The sequence below is a fragment of the Saimiri boliviensis genome, chromosome 17 (assembly GCF_048565385.1).
Source record: "Saimiri boliviensis isolate mSaiBol1 chromosome 17, mSaiBol1.pri, whole genome shotgun sequence".
Classification (NCBI taxonomy): Eukaryota; Metazoa; Chordata; class Mammalia; order Primates; family Cebidae; genus Saimiri; species Saimiri boliviensis.
The window spans coordinates 70,637,673-70,654,324 of record NC_133465.1 but is presented as its reverse complement, the minus strand read 5'-3'; the positions used below and the strand labels follow the sequence as shown (position 1 = coordinate 70,654,324).

At 54.5% G+C, this 16,652-nt stretch overlaps 1 protein-coding gene across 3 annotated transcripts in view; it reads left to right on the top strand.

The window, feature by feature from the left end:
* Positions 1-4,707: 4,707 nt before the first annotated feature.
* CEP131 (centrosomal protein 131) overlaps positions 4,708-16,652 on the top strand; it is a 29,218-nt gene continuing 17,273 nt past the window's right edge. For all 3 annotated transcript variants that reach the window (XM_010342316.2, XM_010342317.2, XM_003931656.3), the window contains exons 1-3: positions 4,708-4,937; positions 7,170-7,363; positions 13,833-13,927. In XM_010342316.2, the coding sequence (XP_010340618.1) occupies positions 7,187-7,363; positions 13,833-13,927 (272 nt within the window). In that variant the 5' untranslated portion in view covers positions 4,708-4,937; positions 7,170-7,186. The remainder of the gene's footprint in view (positions 4,938-7,169; positions 7,364-13,832; positions 13,928-16,652) is intronic.

The following is a 16,652-nucleotide window of genomic DNA, read 5'->3' as shown; positions in this document are numbered from 1 at the left end:
CCCATCAGGTCACCGAGGCAAGGAGGTGGGCTGTGTGCAGCAGGTGTCGTGCGCAACACTTCTTATCTGGGAGCTGGAGACTTCAGAGGATTTCTAGTAGGAGGATACTGTAAGCCAATGCAGTGGGAGCTGAAGACTTGTGCTCTTAAGATTTTTATGGGAGGATGATTTGAGCTAGCACAGAAGCGAGAAAAGACTGACAGGGTGTCCAGCCGCCGTGACTGGTCACACCAGAGGGTTCTTCTCCCGCGGTTACTTCCAGGATCTCAGGCCTGAGGCCTGCTTTCCACAGGAACTGGATGCGAGGTGCTACAGCTCCTTTCTCAGGAGGAGAGGCTCCTGCTCCAAGTCTGCCATACAGCGTGTGCCCTTTCAGGCAGGGCCGCCGCCGCCTGGGTCTTTGGTTCTTGTCCTGGTCCGGCTGTTTTCCCATGTACTGCTTCTGTTCTGTGACTGCTCTAGGCATTCCTCCTACTACAGACTATATATGGTTATACAGAAGGATTCTATAAATCACTAAATGTGTCGGTACAGCTCCGATTACAACACCTATATGATTATATAGAAAGATTATATAGAACTAGGTATGCTAGATATAAGTATTAAGTATGATTATATAAGCTAGATATATGTAAGCAGTAAGTTATACTTCAGGCACTAATTCTATAAACTAACATGATTATATAAAGGATTATATGAAGGAAATAGCTGAGTAATAACACCATAAACTAAGATATTCTTCAGGCACTAATTGTGCCTGGGGTCTGGACAGTTCTCCTTCCTCGGTGCCCATAGTGGGTGTTACCCACAACCTGTTTAGAAAAGTTTTAAGTTTAGTTTAGATTGCGAGGTCTGGCTCCAACCAATGGAAATCAGACACAGCAGTAAGGATGACCCCAAATGCATAAGAAATAAATATGTCTGCTTTTCGGTTGTTCATTGTAGTCTTGTGGCAAGATTTCTAGTGAGGGTACCCTTCCTACAGGAAGTAAAAATTGCCTTGCTGAGAGATCCTTTGTCCCAGTGCTGACTTTTCTTTGCAGCACTGAAAATTTACATATAACAATATGTGTAGGATATATATGCTGAAAACTACAAAAACTGATGAAAGAAATCAATGAAGATCTAAATAGGTGGAGAGATATACCACATTCATAAATTAAGGTGTCAATTCTTCCCAAATTAAACATCTACAGATTTAATGTAATCCCCATCACAATTTTTTGGATTTTTGAAAGATAGTGACAAGGTGATACTAAAATTTGTAAGAAAAGTCAAAGGAATTAGAATAGCCAAGGTAATTCTGAAAAAGAAGAGCCAAGGACTCAAAATACCTGATTTCAAGATTTACTATAGGCTGGGTGCAGTGGCTCACATCTGTAATCCCAGCGCTCTGGGAGGCCAAGGTGGGAGAGTCACTTGAGCCTAGGAGTTTGAGACTAGCCTGGGCAACATAGCGAGACCCCATCTCTACCAAAAACACAAGTGCAGGGATGAAGACGGTGAGGTATTGGTGAAAGGCAGAGGCATTGAGCAACAGACCAGTTCAGAATAGACCATATTGACAATTGCCTTCTACAAACAAGGTTCTTTTTTAGACATTTTTTGCATAGGTAGGCCCAATGAAGAAAGGACAGCCTTTCAACGGATGGTGCTGGAACACTTGGGCCTCTGCATGCAAAAAAGAAAAAAAAAAAAAAAAAAGGCCGGGCGCGGTGGCTCAAGCCTGTAATCCCAGCACTTTGGGAGGCTGAAGTGGGTGGATCACGAGGTCAAGAGATCGAGACCATCCTGGTCAACATGGTGAAACCCCGTCTCTACTAAAAATACAAAAAAATTAGCTGGGCATGGTGGCGCGTGCCTGTAATCCCAGCTACTCAGGAGGCTGAGGCAGGAGAATTGCTTGAACCCAGGAGGCGGAGGTTGCGGTGAGCCGAGATCGTGCCATTGCACTCCAGCCTGGGTAACAAGAGCAAAACTCCGTCTCAAAAAAAAAAAAAAAAACCTTGGCTCATACCTCACACCTTATGGAAAGTTAAAACTGAATCATAAACCTAAATATGAGAGCTAAAACGATAAGACTTCTAGAGGAGAACAGAGGAGGAAACGTGTCTCCGTTAGGCAATGTCATCTTATGTAAGACGTAAAAAGCACAAACCATGAAAGAAAAAAATTGGTCTTTATTAAAGTTAAAAAATTCTCTTTGGGCCAGGTGCAGTGGCTCATGCCTGTATGCCCACCACTTTGGAAAGCCGAAGAGGGTGGATCACCTGAGGTCAGGAGTTCGAGACCAGCCTGGCCAGCAAGTCAAAAACCCATCTCCACCAAAAATTAGCCAAGTGTGGTGGCATGCCCCTGTAATCCTATCTACTCAGGAGACTCAGGCAGAAGAATCATTTGAACCTGGGAGGCGGGGACTGCAGTGAACTGAGATCACGCCACTGCACGCCAGCCTGGGCGACAGAGAGAGACTCCGGCTTAGGGAAAAGAAAGAAGGAAAAAGGAAACAGCTTGGCAGTTTCCTTTTTGCTTGTTTTTGAGATGGAGTCTCACTCTGTCATTCGGGCTGGAGTGCAGTGTTCTGATCTCCGCTCACTGCAACCTCTGCCTCCTGGGTTTAAGTGATTCTCCTGCCTCAGCTTCCCGAGTAGCTGGGATTACAGGTGCATGCCACCAGGCCCAGCTAATTTTTTTTGTATTTTTAGTAGAGATGGGGTTTCACCATGTCGGCCAAAGCTGGTCTCAAATGCCTGACCTCAGGTGCTCTGCTGGCCTCGGCCTCCCAAGTGCTGGGATTACAGGTGTGAGCCACCGCACCCAACTGGCAGTTTCTTATCAACTATCATATGATCTAGCAACCCCACTCCTGGCTATTTACACACAAAAAAATGAAAACTTTTGTCGACAAGAAGCCGGTGAGTGAATGTTTATGGCAGCGTCATTCATAATTGCCAAGCACCAGGAATGATCTCTGTGTCCTTCATTTGATGAATAAAATAAGTAAATGTGGTTCACACCAGTTACGGAATACCACTGAGCAATAAAGAGGAACCACCGTGAATCTCAAAATGCAAAGTGGTAGAAGCCAGGCCCTTTTGTGTGACATTCTCGAAAGGCCGCCTCTAGGGATGGAGAGCAGAGAGAACTGAGCAGCCGCCACCAGAGGTCAGCAGTGGCAGGACAGAGGGAGAATGTTCTGTAAGTTACACAACTCCACTGCGCACCAAAAAATGTGGATTTTACTGTATATAAATCAAAGTTTTTATTTTTATTTTTATTTTTATTTTTATTTTTGAGACGGAGTTTCGCTCTTGTTACCCAGGCTGGAGTGCAATGGCGCGATCTCGGCTCACCGCAACCTCCGCCTCCTGGGTTCAGGCAATTCTCCTGCCTCAGCCTCCTGAGTAGCTGGGATTACAGGCACGCGCCACCACGCCCAGCTAATTTTTTGTATTTTTAGTAGAGACAGGGTTTCACCATGTTGACCAGGATGGTCTCGATCTCTTGACCTCGTGATCCACCCGCCTCGGGCTCCCAAAGTGCTGGGATTACAGGCTTGAGCCACCGCGCCCGGCTCAAAGTTTTTATTTTATAGAGCACTGGATTTTTTAAAAAGCAGCGGCAGGGGAGACCAGTGTGCTGTGACTTTTAGGGCAATGATGGCTTCCCTGGAGAGGACCCGGGCAGGATCCCCAGGGCTCCCGAAGGGAGGGGAGTCACAGAGTGGCTACACAGAGGGCCCAGCCTTAAAACTTTGGAGAAGGAGTATGGTGAGGTGGCTCAAAAGGCTGAGGCGGGCGGATCACTTGAGGTCAGGAGTTCGAGATCAGCCTGGCCAACATGGTGAAACTCCATCTCTACCAAAAATACAAAAATTAATCCGAGTCACGGCACTAAAAAAAAAAAAAAAAAAAAAGAAAGAAAGAAAGAAAGAAAAAAAGAAAAATTAGCCGCCGTGGCGGGCACCTGCAATCCCAGCTACCAGGGAGGCTGAGGCATGAGAATCGCTTGACCCTGGGAGTGAGTCGAGGTCACGCCACTACACTCCAGCCTAGGCGACAGAGTGAGACCCCGTCTCAAAATAAAACAAAACAAACAACAAATAACAACAACAAAAAAAACAAAGCAGAGAGCGAAAGAACGGGGAGGAGGTCAGGGAGGTTAGCAGGCGCCCACACGCCCTCGCGGTCGTACGGAGTAAGGAGGGGAGGCGCGCACGCGGGCGGGGACAGGGCGGCCAGGGTCGGCGGGGGAGTCCGGGGCAGCTGGAGTGAGGAGTCTTAGGGGAGTCCGGGAGCGCAGCCAGGCCCCGCGCTCCTCGCGCCCCACGTGGCGCCGTCCCTGGTGTCTACCACCAAGGCCCTGAGTGCCCCGCCCACACCTGCATTGCCCCGCCCATGCGAGCCCCGCCCACTCACCGATCACACCCCCGTCTCACGCCCCGCCCACAACCGCTCGGGCCCCGCCCCCGCCCGGCCAGTTCCGCCCGCCGCCTTGGCCCCGTCGCCTATATGACCCGCCCCTTTCCAGTGGCGTCCAATCGGTCCCCCGGCGCCGTCGCGTCCCCCAGCTATCCGCCGCTCCTCCCACGCTTGAACTTCCCGAAGGACAGCCGAGTCACCCAATGAGCTCCAGGGATGGCCTGAGCGGGAGAGTGAAGAGCCAATCCGGAGTCGGGGCACGCAGGGAAGGCGGGCCGGCGTGACGGGCAGGGGAGGTGGTGCCAGGCTGGTTGCTAGCTGCTGCCGCCGCAGCTCACTCGGGCCGCCTGGCCGCTTCATTGTCACTCGGCCTCGGGGCAACGTTGGGGGTCGCGGGGCGCCAGGTCGCCGGCCCGAGGTTTGGGCGTGACTGACTCCACATCCCTTCCCCGCCGGCCGAATCTGCGGGCCCAGCGCGCCAGGCTCGCTTCGCGGCTGCGCCCCCGGCCCGCGCAGGTGAGGGGGCCTGGGCAAGGGTGGCGGATGCAGGGCGCGCAGAGGTTGGGGGGGATCCGGAGCCTGCGCAGGTGGGAGGTCGTGGTCTAGTGTTGGGGATCCGGGGCACCCACAGGTGAGGGCGGACCTGGTGCCCGCGCAATTGTCGGAGGGGTCCAAGGCAAGTGAGCGGGTCCGGGGAGGAGAGGCTCGTGCCTGAGGGTGCGGGTCCCCACCTCCATCCCCTCTGGTCCCCGGGACAGCATGGAATCCAGTCCCGACGTCTCAGGCCCGGCTGCCTTAAGCCCTGGGGGAACTGGGGAGATGGGAGCTGCCCCGTGGACGAGTGGACTGCTCGGCGTGTGGGCTCTGGCCTCTCTGTCCGGGGTCGGGGTCGGGGTCGGGGTCGGGGTCGGGGTCGGGGTCGGGGTCAGCCCACCCTGGGCACCAGGTCCTGGCTCTGGTCATCGGTCCCCACCCCTTCAGGTCCTCGGAGGGACGCAGTTTTATCCAAGATGTAGTGGCCTCCTTTCATCTGTCCTGGAGGTTTCCAGGGAGAGGCCGCTTGCACGTGTGGCTGGGAGAGCAGAGCCCTGGGCTGCAAGGGCCTGCGTGGGTCCTGCCAGGGGTGGACAGTGCCCCGCAGGAGGTGTTAAGTTTTATCCACACAACCGGAAGTGCGTAACTGAGGACTCCAGGCTCCGCCTCTAGGGAGTAGGGGTATCCACCTCTCTGTGGAAGGCACTTTGGGGGACTCGCTGTGGGGTGCTGGGTGGGAGGAAGCCCAGGGCGACCTTGGGCGATAAGTTGGGTGCCTTCTGACTCACCAGAGGCCACTGTGGCAGGGAGGTAATTCTCAACGTTGGTCCCTTGTGCCAGCTTGTCCCATTCATCCAGTGGTTCAGTTCGCTGCTGAGCACCTTGCCCTGCAGGAGCCGCACAATTCGTAAACCAACTGTGTGGGGCCAGAGGAGGGGTCAGAGCCCCAGCGGGAGTGAAGAGTGACTGTCGGGTGCTCAGGGAAGGGCTCTGAGTGCAGAGAGGGAGTGTTCTGGGACCTGGAGGCAGGGGATGGGCGGGACCAAGCTGGCTTCGTTTGAGGAGCAGCAGGGAGCCCATGTGGGTAAAGCCACAGCAGAGGAGCAGGGCAGAGAAGCTGATGTGGTCCCAGAGAGCGCAGGGTCCGGTCTTGCAGGAGCTGGATGTGTGGACTCTGTTCTCCGTGCCTAGGAAGCTGCCACAAGGTTTTTAGCAGGAGCACGTGTTTGAGCTGAGATGCCTTCAGCAAGATCAGCTGAGGTGCCCTGTGGGGTTGTGGAAACGGGCTGGGGGCTGCCAGGGTTTGCTCTGCGACGTTCCAAAGTAGGGAACCCAGCATCCCCAAGTGTATCCCCGATCTCAGAATGCCCATCCCCTGTGGGATAACCCATATACCCAGTGAGTGCCCGGCCAGTGCAGCCTTGCCACCAGCGTCTTGGCTGGACCTCACACAACCCCTTTTTAAAACGTGTATGTTACAGGGCTAGGTGTGGTGCCTCACACCTGGAATCCCAGCACTCTGGGAGGCTAAGGCAGGTGAATCACTTGAGGTCAGGAGTTTGAGAGTAGCCTGGCCAACATGGCAAAACCTTGTCTCTACTAAAAATACAAAAATTAGCCAGGCATGGTGGCAGGCACCTGTAATCCCAGCTACTTGGGAGACTGAGGAAGGAGAATCGCTTGAATCCAGGAGGTGGAGGTGGCAGTGAGCCTAGATAGCACCACTGCACTCCAGTCTCGGTGACAGAAATGAGACTCCATCTCAAAAACCAAATAAATAAATAAATAAATAAATAAAATGTCCATTTTACAGAGGAAGAGAGTGGGGCTCGGGCAGTGGCTTTCTCGGAATTGCGGTTCGGGGTAGATGGCACAGCTGGTTTCACATCGACAATAGCCTGTGGCCCAGGCGCCCTCTGGGTGCTCCTGGCTTGTTCCCACACACGGGCCTTGCCCTCGTGCCCACCTGTCCATCGCCCAGGGCTCTCCTCCTGTGCCATGCGGTGGCGCTGGGGTCAGAACAGCTCACTTGTGTTCCTGTCGAGGAGCCTGCTGCCAGCCAGGGGTGCATAGGTGGTGGCAGGCCTTCTCGGGAAGTTTGGTGGCTGGTGGACCGAGATGTCCTGGGCTGGCCGAGGCTGGGCTGGAGGTGGTGGGTGCAGGGCCTGTAGTCTCCCCCAGTCCATCTCACTGCGGCTCTTGCTCCCCACTCAGGACCTGCCTTGTCCACCATGAAAGGCACCCGGGCCATTGGCAGCACCCCGGAGCGCAGCTCGGCAGGTGTGGACCTGAGTCTGACGGGTCTCCCTCCACCTGTGTCCCGGCGCCCTAGCAGCGCCGCCACCAACAAGCCCATCGTCCGCTCTGTCTCCGTGGTCACTGGCAGTGAGCAGAAGAGGAAGGCGCTGGTGAGTGCTGGGGCCTAGAGGTTCCAGTCCTGCCTCCTGGATGGCTTTTGTCCAGGTGGCATCTGACCCCTGGGGCCAGTTCCACATGTGAACATGTGCCTCCTATCTGGACAGGTTTGATCCTTGTGGCTGTTCCTGGGGGCAGGTAGGACTTGAGTCTTACAGACGTGGGTGCTAAACCACTAGACGGTCAAGGCCGGAGCCTGGATTTTTCCCACACCAGCCCCAGTCCGTCCTGTGCCACCACCCTTTGGATTTGTTTGAATCCTCAAAAAGTGGGGTTGACCCGTGGGGAGGGTGATGAGCTCCTGGTGGCCTTGGAGAAACCTACACAGGTGTGTGGGTGTGTGGGCAGAACGACCACTGTGGGAGCTTCGGGGTGAGAGCTGCCTTTCCTGCCCACCTCTGGGAGTGGGGAGGAGGGTGGGTGGTTCCCGGCCGGGGGCTGTGAGGGGCAGGGGGCCTGCTGTACCATGAGTTGCTGTCTGCCAGGCCCAGAATTCAGGGGAAGGGAGGAATCGAGCCGAACCGTGTGGGTTGGGGCAGAGCCTGCCTGGAATCTCACCTGAGCTTCCAGAACAGCGAGGGCCTGGGAGCCTTGGCTTCCTGCCTGAGGTCCGTGCCAGGCAACACAGCAGGGCAGAGAGAAGCCTCATGGGGTCCAGAGGGCAGTTGAGGCTTCCCGAGCAACCCCTGGCAGGTCCAGGCCAGGGTTCCACTGTGAACAAAAGGCTTGAATCTCTCCCTTCTCCTTGAAAAAATTATTCCTATCTGCCCTAGAAGCTAGAGGTGGGCAGGGTGGGGGCCCACCAGAGGCCTAGCTGAGTTCCAGGGTAAGGGCAGTTGGGCCAGTAGTAGACCCTTGGGCCAAGGAGGTTCCCAAAGCCTGGGGCTGCAGGATGGGGACCCAGGATGTCCTGATGTGGCATTGTGGCCAGCAGGTTGTCTAAAGATGCGCTGTATCTCTAGGCGTTTACAGACATTAGCTAAAAATACAAATACGCTGCACTGTTTTAGCAGAGGGGTTGCTGACGGGCTAGCGCCGTCTGTGAGCCCTCTGCCTCTCCTGTTTGCAGCCCTGCTCCTGCGTCACTGGCCCCCTCACCCGCCTGCCTTGGCCCCTCCCAGTGCTTTTAAAGCCAAAGGCTCATGGACATGGGGCAGGGAAGACATTTGAAACCGCAGATCTGGGCTGGGTGCTGTGGTTCTTGCCTGTAATCCCAGCACTTTGGGAGGCTGAGGCGGGTGGATCACCTGAGATCAGGAGTTCAAGACCAGCCTGGCCAACATAGTGAAACCCGGTCTCTACTAAAAATACAAAAATTCCATTGCACTCCAGCCTGTAATCCCAGGTACTCGGGAGGCTGAGATAGAAGAATTGCTTGAACCTGGGAGATGGAGGTTGCAGTGAGCTGAGATTGTGCCACTGCACTCCAGCCTGGGCATCACAGCAAGACTCTGTCTCAAAAAAAAAGAAAGAAAGGACAGAGAAAGAAAAAGAGAGAAAGAAAGGAAGAAGAAAGGAAGAGAGGAAAGAAAGAAAGAAGGAAGGAAGGAAGGAAAAGAAAGAAAGAGAAAGAAAATAAATGAATGGCAGATCTGCTGTAGCGTGGAGACTGTTGTAAAAGTTTCCGGGCTTTCCAGCAGATGGTCATTTGGCGGCGTGGACGGGCTCTATCCATGGCTGACCAGGCACCTAACCGCACTCCCAGCCTTCCTGCTGGGAAGTGTCCTGTTATGAATAGCGGTTCAAAGCCAAAGCAAGTGTTAGTCATATCATCCCGCCTTTCCTTGGCTGGCACCGTCGCCCGCTCCTGCAGTGCTGAGTGGAGACTGCTCACAGCCCCCTCGTTCATGGAATGTTCCAGCTGTTCGTTTCAATGCTTTGAGCCACTCACTCGATCCAAGACGGCGCCACCCCTGCATGCCTGTCTGCCTTCTGTCGGGCACATGGTGGGTGGGAGGCCTGCACTGCTAGAGGAAAGGGACCCCCCGCCAGTGTGTGGCGTGGCCTCGGGCATTTCCTCTCGTCCGCCTGCCCGGCTACCACTCAGTCCCGTCGGCATTCCTGGAGAGCATTTGTTTTGGCCAGGCATGGCTTCACACCCCTACAAGGGAGCGAGTGATTCTCTTCCTGATGGTTGTTGCGGGTGGGGTAGGGTGCTGGCCCCTAGCTCGGGGACCTTCTCAGTGGCCATTGGCCTGGGGTTTCAACTCGACACCTTGTCTCCAAAGAGCTTCCTGAGTCCAGGGCCTGCTGTCCCGCTATTCCCTGGCCAGGATGTATCTGCAGTTCCTGCTGGTCTTCTGGCTCAAGAGATGTCGGTGCCAGACTGTAGAGGGTGCCTCTCCCTTGCCGAGCTGTGCGCCCACCTGATCCTCTTGTCGCCTAGCTCATTATTCACTCTGGATCCCTTCCCATAAAGAAAGGAGGTCTTTAAATCCCAGGAGCACAAGCTCACTGGGGAGCAGGTATCACTGCGCACGTGTCACGCCATGGGGGCCACTCGCCCCTCCTTGGGCGACATCACCCCCTCCTCCTTGCAGGTGGAATTTAGGGTTTTTAGTCTGTGACTTGATTTACATCTGAGCACCAGCGGTGCGTTTCCGCCTTGCTGTCCGTCAGGGAGCGGAAGTCCCTGAGTCCCTCCCCTGGCATCCCTTATCTTCCGCCTAGAGGCTGTGAAACTGACCCAGGAAAATTGAGGAAAGACTCTCCTTGTGTTTTGTGACCTTGGAGTTTTGGGGAGAGCTGGTCAGGAATTTAGCAGAATGGCCCCCGTTGGGATTTGCCTGATGTTTTTCTTGTGATCGGACTGGGTGGTGGGTGGGTTTTGGAGGGAAGACCACAGAGGCGAAGTGCTCTTCTCAGCCCGTCCCAGCCAGGGTCTGTGCTGTCCACATGCCCTCTCACGGGCGATGCTGCTGGTCTGGGTCCGGTGGCCAAGGTGGGGCGTCAGGCTTCTCCACTGCGAAGTTACCCATCCCTTGTGCTGTCTGGAAGGAAGTTACTTCGTTCAGTCCACACGGAAGGGGTGGGGAGTTTTGCTCACCCTCCTTGAGAGGAGAGCATCTGTCCAAGTTATTTGAAATTCTTTTTGTTTGTTTGTTCGATTCAAGAATTTTCTTCCTTAACCGTTATTTGAAATTCTTCTACACATTTGTCTGTTCATCCCCATTTATTAGTGTTTTTTTTTTTTTTTTTTTTTTTTGAGACAGTGTCGCACTCTCACCCAGGCTGGAGTGCAGTGGCGTGGTCTTGACTCACTGCAACCTCCGTCTCCTGGGTTCAAGCGAGTCTCCTATCTCAGCCTCCTGAGAAGGCTGGGATTGCAGGCGTGTGCCACCACACCCAGCTAATTTTTGTATTTTAGTAGAGACAAGGTTTCACCATGTTGGCCAGGCTGATCTCAAACTCTTGACCTCAGGTGATCCGCCCACCTCAGTCTTCCAAAGTACTGGGATTACAGGCGTGAGCCACCACGCCCGGCCCCATTTAATAGTTTTTCAAATCATTTATTATAATGGACTCGTGGATATTTATACTTCGAGTTATGGTTCAATACGAGTTTACTTATTTTGTTGCTGTAATTGTCACAGCCTTGGCCACTGGGAGCTTTCAGGTGGCTCCTCTGTCCCTGGGCCACGCCCATCACTTTGTCTTGTGAGCACATCCTTATTTTGGGCCCTAAAAGCTGCCCCAAGCGGCATCTTGTCTGTTTCCTCCTCCAGTCCTAGAAGCAGCCATTTCTTGGAGCCCCGGTTCTTTTTCTTGGAGAGTGGTCTTCCAGGCTGAGGTCTGGGAGCTGGCTGTGCCTGTCACTACTGGGCTGTTTCTGGGTGTTCTCAGCCAACAGAGCAAGGCAGCGTGTAGTGTCCACGCCAGCTATACATAGCAACCATCTGCTTCGCGGGCTCATACTGAGGTCTCTACCCTGCTCCGTCAGCCCATAGCCCCTCTCGCCCCTCGCGCCGCTCGCCCGTGCTCGCTGATTGTAACCTCCCCTCCAGCGCTGAGGACGCGGCCCTGCTGCCTGGTGTCGCTGGTTCAGCTCCGTGTGTGGGTAAGGTGGGGTGACAGAGGATGACCGGAACCCCGTGGGAAGAATACCACCAGTGCCGTGCCCTCTAGGCTGATGGGCTCCACTCCTACCCAGGGCTACTCGGGACAGCACCTTGCCCTCCGCCTCTGATTGTATTTCTAACCTACCTTCTCCTGTGGGTGAGACGGAACATCTTTTTTTTTTTTTTTTGAGATGGAGCCTCACTGTGTCACCAGGCTGGGGTGCAGTGGTGTGATCCCAGCTCACTGCAACTTCCGTTTTCCGGTTTCAAGCAGTTCCCCTGCCTCAGCCTCCCAAGTAGCTGGGCCTACAGGCACACACCACCACACCTGGTTAATTTTTTGTATTTTTAGTAGAGACAGGGTTTCACCATGCTGGCCATGATGGTCTCGATCACCTGACCTTGTGATCCACCCGCCTCAGCCTCCCGAAGTGCTGGCATTAGAGGCGTGAGCCACCGCGCGCGGCCTATCTTTTCTTACTTTTTTTTTTTTTTTTGAGACAGTCTCTCTCTGTTGCCCAGGCTGGAGTGCAGTGGCACTATCTCAGTTCACTGCAACCTCCGCCTCCTGGGTTCAAGCAATTCCCTGCCTCAGCCTCCTGAGTAGCTGAGATTACAGGCCTGTGCCATGATGCCCAGCTAACTTTTATATTTTTAGTAGAGATAGGGGTTTCGCCATCTTGGCCAGGCTGGTCTTGAACTCCTGACTTCGTGATCCACCTGCTTAAGCCTCCCAAAGTGCTGGGATTACAGGGCGGAGCCACCATGCCCGGCCATCTTTTCATGTTTTTAAGCTGCATATATTTCCTTTTCTATGAATCGTCCATGTTCTTTGCTGATTTTTCTATTTTTCTTTCTTCTTCTTCTTTTTTTTTTTTTTTCCCAGAGACGGGGTCTCCCTGTGTTGCCAGGTTGGAGTGCAGTGACACTATCGTAGCTCACTACAGCCTTGAACGCCTAGGCTCAAGTGATCCTCCTGCCTCAGCCTCCTGAGTAGCTAGGACTACAGGCTAGCCACCACGCCTGGCTAAGTTTTGTATTTTTTGTGGAGACGGGGCTTCACCATGTTGTGCAGGCTGGTCTCGAACTCCTGGGTTCAAGTTATCTGCCCGCCTCGGCCTCCTAAAGTATTGGGATTATAGGCGCGAGCCACCATGCCTGGCCACAAATCACATATTTAGACCCTCAGGCTGGCCCAAGACCCCTGGTAAGCAGACAAACTTTCCTCAGGTGGGACCTTTCAGGGTCTTGGAGCCCGCCTCCCGCTGCCCCTTCTGCCTCTCCCAGCCCCTCCAGCAGCCTCCACGTCACGGAGCCTGTGCTCAGCCCCTAGCCAGTCCTCTCCTCGACGACCCCTTTTCAGGCTCTCTCTTTGGGGCACTTGCCGTCCGATGGGCCCTGCTGGCCTTCCTGGGAGGCGTCTCATTTTTCCCAGAAGGATGGAGGCCTCCATGGGGCCCTTCCCCTCCTGCTGTTGTGCACCTCGCACCCCCATCCATCCTCCCGAACACCTTTCCAGCACCCAGCTTTGGGCCCCGAGAGCACAGCCCAGCTGGGATCGAGGGAGGAGTTGCCCGGAGCCTCTGCAGCCCCAGCGTGGAGAACAGGGAGGTGGGCTGCGTCTCGTGCTGGGCGTTAGCTTGCTTCCTGTTAGTCACTGTTTGTGGCCTGTTGTGGAAGACGTGACCAGGTCCGTGAGTCCTTTCCCTGGAGAAGCGGGTGTGCTCCCATGCGTGTGTGCTTTCTACCTCCAGACCTGGCAGCGGCCTGCCTGGCCGCCTTCGGCCCGCTCTGCCACCTCGGGCCGGGCTCCCTGCCTGCGCTTTTCTGTTCCGCTGTTTTAGAAAACGGTTTCCTGGTCGGGAAATTGTAACAAATGGTTAGGTGTCCTGGCGGGATCCATGTGTGTGGCTGCTTTCCTGGGTTTCTTTTTTTGTCTTTTTTTGGTTGGGCTGTTTGTTTTAGCTTAAGGATTCAGATTTAAAAATAAATCTGAAAGCTCATAGATCTCTTTGCCCGAGAAACTGGAGACCCGAGGTCCCATCCTGTGGTGGCGTGGGCACCTGGCCAGGATTGATATCACTGGTGGCCGTGGCATCCAGTGGATGACAGTGGCGACAGTCAGCAGCTCACCTCATGCTCTCCCTCTGCCGGGGTGGAGACCTCCTGCTTGATGTGGGGAGGGGCGGCTTCAGGAGGTTGGGGCCTCTCCCTGCGCTCAGGCCGGGCCTGAGCCCCTCACGCCGCCTTGCTGGCCCGCGCTCCTGCCCCTCTGATTACCTGCTGCCTTTGGGGCCGCCTGGGCCACCCCTCTGTCCTCTGACTCCAAAGCTGGCGGTGCTGAGCGAGCTGGTGAGGAGCCTTTGCTGCTGGATTAGCTGTTTCCTCCGTTCCCTCCTTGCAGGAGGCCACGGGACCTGGAGGCTCCCGAGCCATCAACAACCTTCGAAGATCCAGCAGCACCACGCAGGTTGGCCAGCCTCGGAGCAGCTCCCCAAGGTAACCCCAGGTCCTTGGTAACCCCAGCCCCCTCCGGGGACCTCCGGTGGCCCCCGGCTGCTCCTCCCTGCCTCCACTCTGCCCTTTCTTCAGCTCAGTGGGTCCTGGGCCCCTGCTGGGTGGGGAGGCCTGGACTGACCTCACGGGCCAGCTCTGTCCCACGCTTCCTCTGCACTGGGGCGGGAGGCCTGAGGCGGACACTGTCCTGCAGCACATCCCGCCTTCCTCCTGGCTGTCCCTGCGTCTGCTGGGACCCTGCCTGAGGGCTTCACTGAAGCCCTTTCTGGCTGCCCTGTGAATGTCAAACGCTGTCATTTGTGAGAGGAGGCGGCGCCATGACCCTTCTGAACCCCCCATGCTGTGAGCCCCCTGTTCCCACCTTTGCCCACTTAAGCTCTGCTGCTGCCCCTTGCGGCCTCCAAACCAGCAGCTGGGGAGGAGCTGTCTCGGTGGCCCCGTGGGTGTTGAGAGGAGTGGCGCCGGTGGTGGCCAGGAGCTTCTGGGGCGCACACTCTGTAGCCCAGAGCAGCAGGTAAGGCCCTGACACCACCTTCCACCAAGCCACCCCCAAGAGACCAGGGCACTCCTGTGAGTCTGTGGATCTAGTGAAGGCGGCAGCCACCATGCCCTGCCCAGCGCAGCCTTTGGGAGTTGCTCTCAGCTCAGGAACCAGCTTCGTGGGGTCCCACCAAGCAAGGGACTGCTGGGCCAGCTAGTTGTGTGTGTGTGTGTGTGTGTGTGTGTGTGTGTGTGGTGTGTGGAGTGTGTGTGTGTGGAGTGTGCGGTGCGTGTGTGGTGTGTGTGTGGTTGTTGGTGTGGTCTGTGTGGTCTGTGTGTGTTGTGTGTAGTGTGTGTGTTGTGTGTCATGTGTGTTGTGTATGGTTTGTGGTGTGCGTGTGTGGTTTGTAGTGTGTGTGTTATGTGGTATGTGGTGTGTGTATGTCTGTGTGGTTTGTGGTATGTGGTGCGTGGAATGTGTGTGGTGTGTGTGTTGTCTGTGGTCTGTGGTATGTGGTGTGTGTGTGGCATGTGGTTGTGTACGGTGTGTATGTGTGGTATGTGGTATGTGTGTGGTATGTGTGTGATGTGTTGCATGCGGGGTTTGTGGTGTGTGTGGTATGGTGTATAGTGTGTGTGGTATGTGTTGTGTGGTATGTGTGTTGTATGTTATGTGGTATGTGGTGTGTGTGGTATGTGGTTGTGTGTGGTATATGGTATGTGTTGTGTGTTATGTGTGGTATGTGGTGTGTGTTGTGTGTGTGGTTGCTGTGTGTGTTATGTGTGTTATGTGGTGTGTGTGTTGTGTGTGGGGTGGGGTGTGTGTTGTGTGTGGTATGTGGTGTGTGGTATGTGGTTTGCGTGTGGTGTGTGTGGTATGTGGTATGTGTGTGTTGTGCTGTGTGTGTGTTGTGTGTTGTGTGTGGTATGTGTGGTATTTGGTATGTGTGGTAGTGGTTTGTGTGTTTTGTGTGGTATGTGATGTGTGTGGTATGTGGTTTGTGTGTGGTGTATGTGGTTGGTGGTGTGTGGTGTGTGTGGTTGGTGTGTGTGTGGTGTATGTGATGGTGTGTGGTGTGTGGTATGTGGTGTGTGTGGTATGTGATGTGTGGTGCATGTGGTATGTGTGTGGTGTGTGTGGTATGTGGTGTGTGGTGTGTGTGGTATGTCATATGTGTGTGATGTGTGTGGTTGGTGGTATGTGTGGTGTGTGTAGTATGTGGTGTGTGTGGTATGTGTGTGGTTTGTGGTGTGTGTGTGGTGTGTATGTGGTGTGTGGTATGTGGTGTGTGTGGTTTGTGGTGTATGGTGTATGTGGTGTGTGTGTGGTGTGTGTGGTTTGTGGTGTGTATGTGGTGTGTGTGGTGTGTGGTATGTCGTGTGTGGTGTGTGTGGTTGGTGGTGTGTATGTGGTGTGTGGTATGTGGTGTGTGGTATGTCATGTGTGTGAGTATGTGTGGTTTGTGGTGTATGTGGTATGTTGTGATGTTTGTGGTTGGTGGTGTGTATGTGGTGTGTGTGGTATGTCATGTGTGTGGTGTGTGTGGTTGGTGGTGTGTGGTGTGTGTGGTTTGTGGTGTGTGGTGTATGTGGTGTGTTGTGATATTTGTGTTTGGTAGTGTGTATGTGGTGTGTGTGGTGTGTGTGTCGGGGGGGTTTGTATTTGCATTTTCTGGTTGCTGTGGTGAGTTTTGTTTCTAGTGCTCATGATCCAGCAGTTGGGTTTTGTCCACTTTCTTGCAGTGGTTCCCAAAATGTGGTCCCTGGGAACCTGCTGGAAGCATCTGCCCTCTCACTCCAGACCCGCTAGACAGGCTGGGCAGTTTTCAGAGCCCTCCAGGTGATCCTGCTGTGTGCTTGAGTCTGAGAACTAGGGGCCTCTGTTGTTATTTTTATTTTTGAGACAGTCTTGCTCTGTCGCCCAGGCTGGAGTGCAGTGGCACGATCTTGGCTTGCTCTGCAACCGCCACCTCCTGGGTTCAAGCGATTCTGCTTCAGCCTCCCAGGTAGTTGGGATTACAGACGTGCGCCACCACGCCCAGATAATTTTTTGCGTTTTTAGTAGAGACGGAGTTTCACCATGCTGGCCAAGCTGCTCTGGAGCTCCTGGCCTCAGCAGCTTTATTGACACACAATTCACAGGCCATACAATTCACCTATTTAAAGGGTACAGCTGGATTGTCAACTGTCAGTGTATTCACAGGTGTGGTGCAGCTATCAACACAGT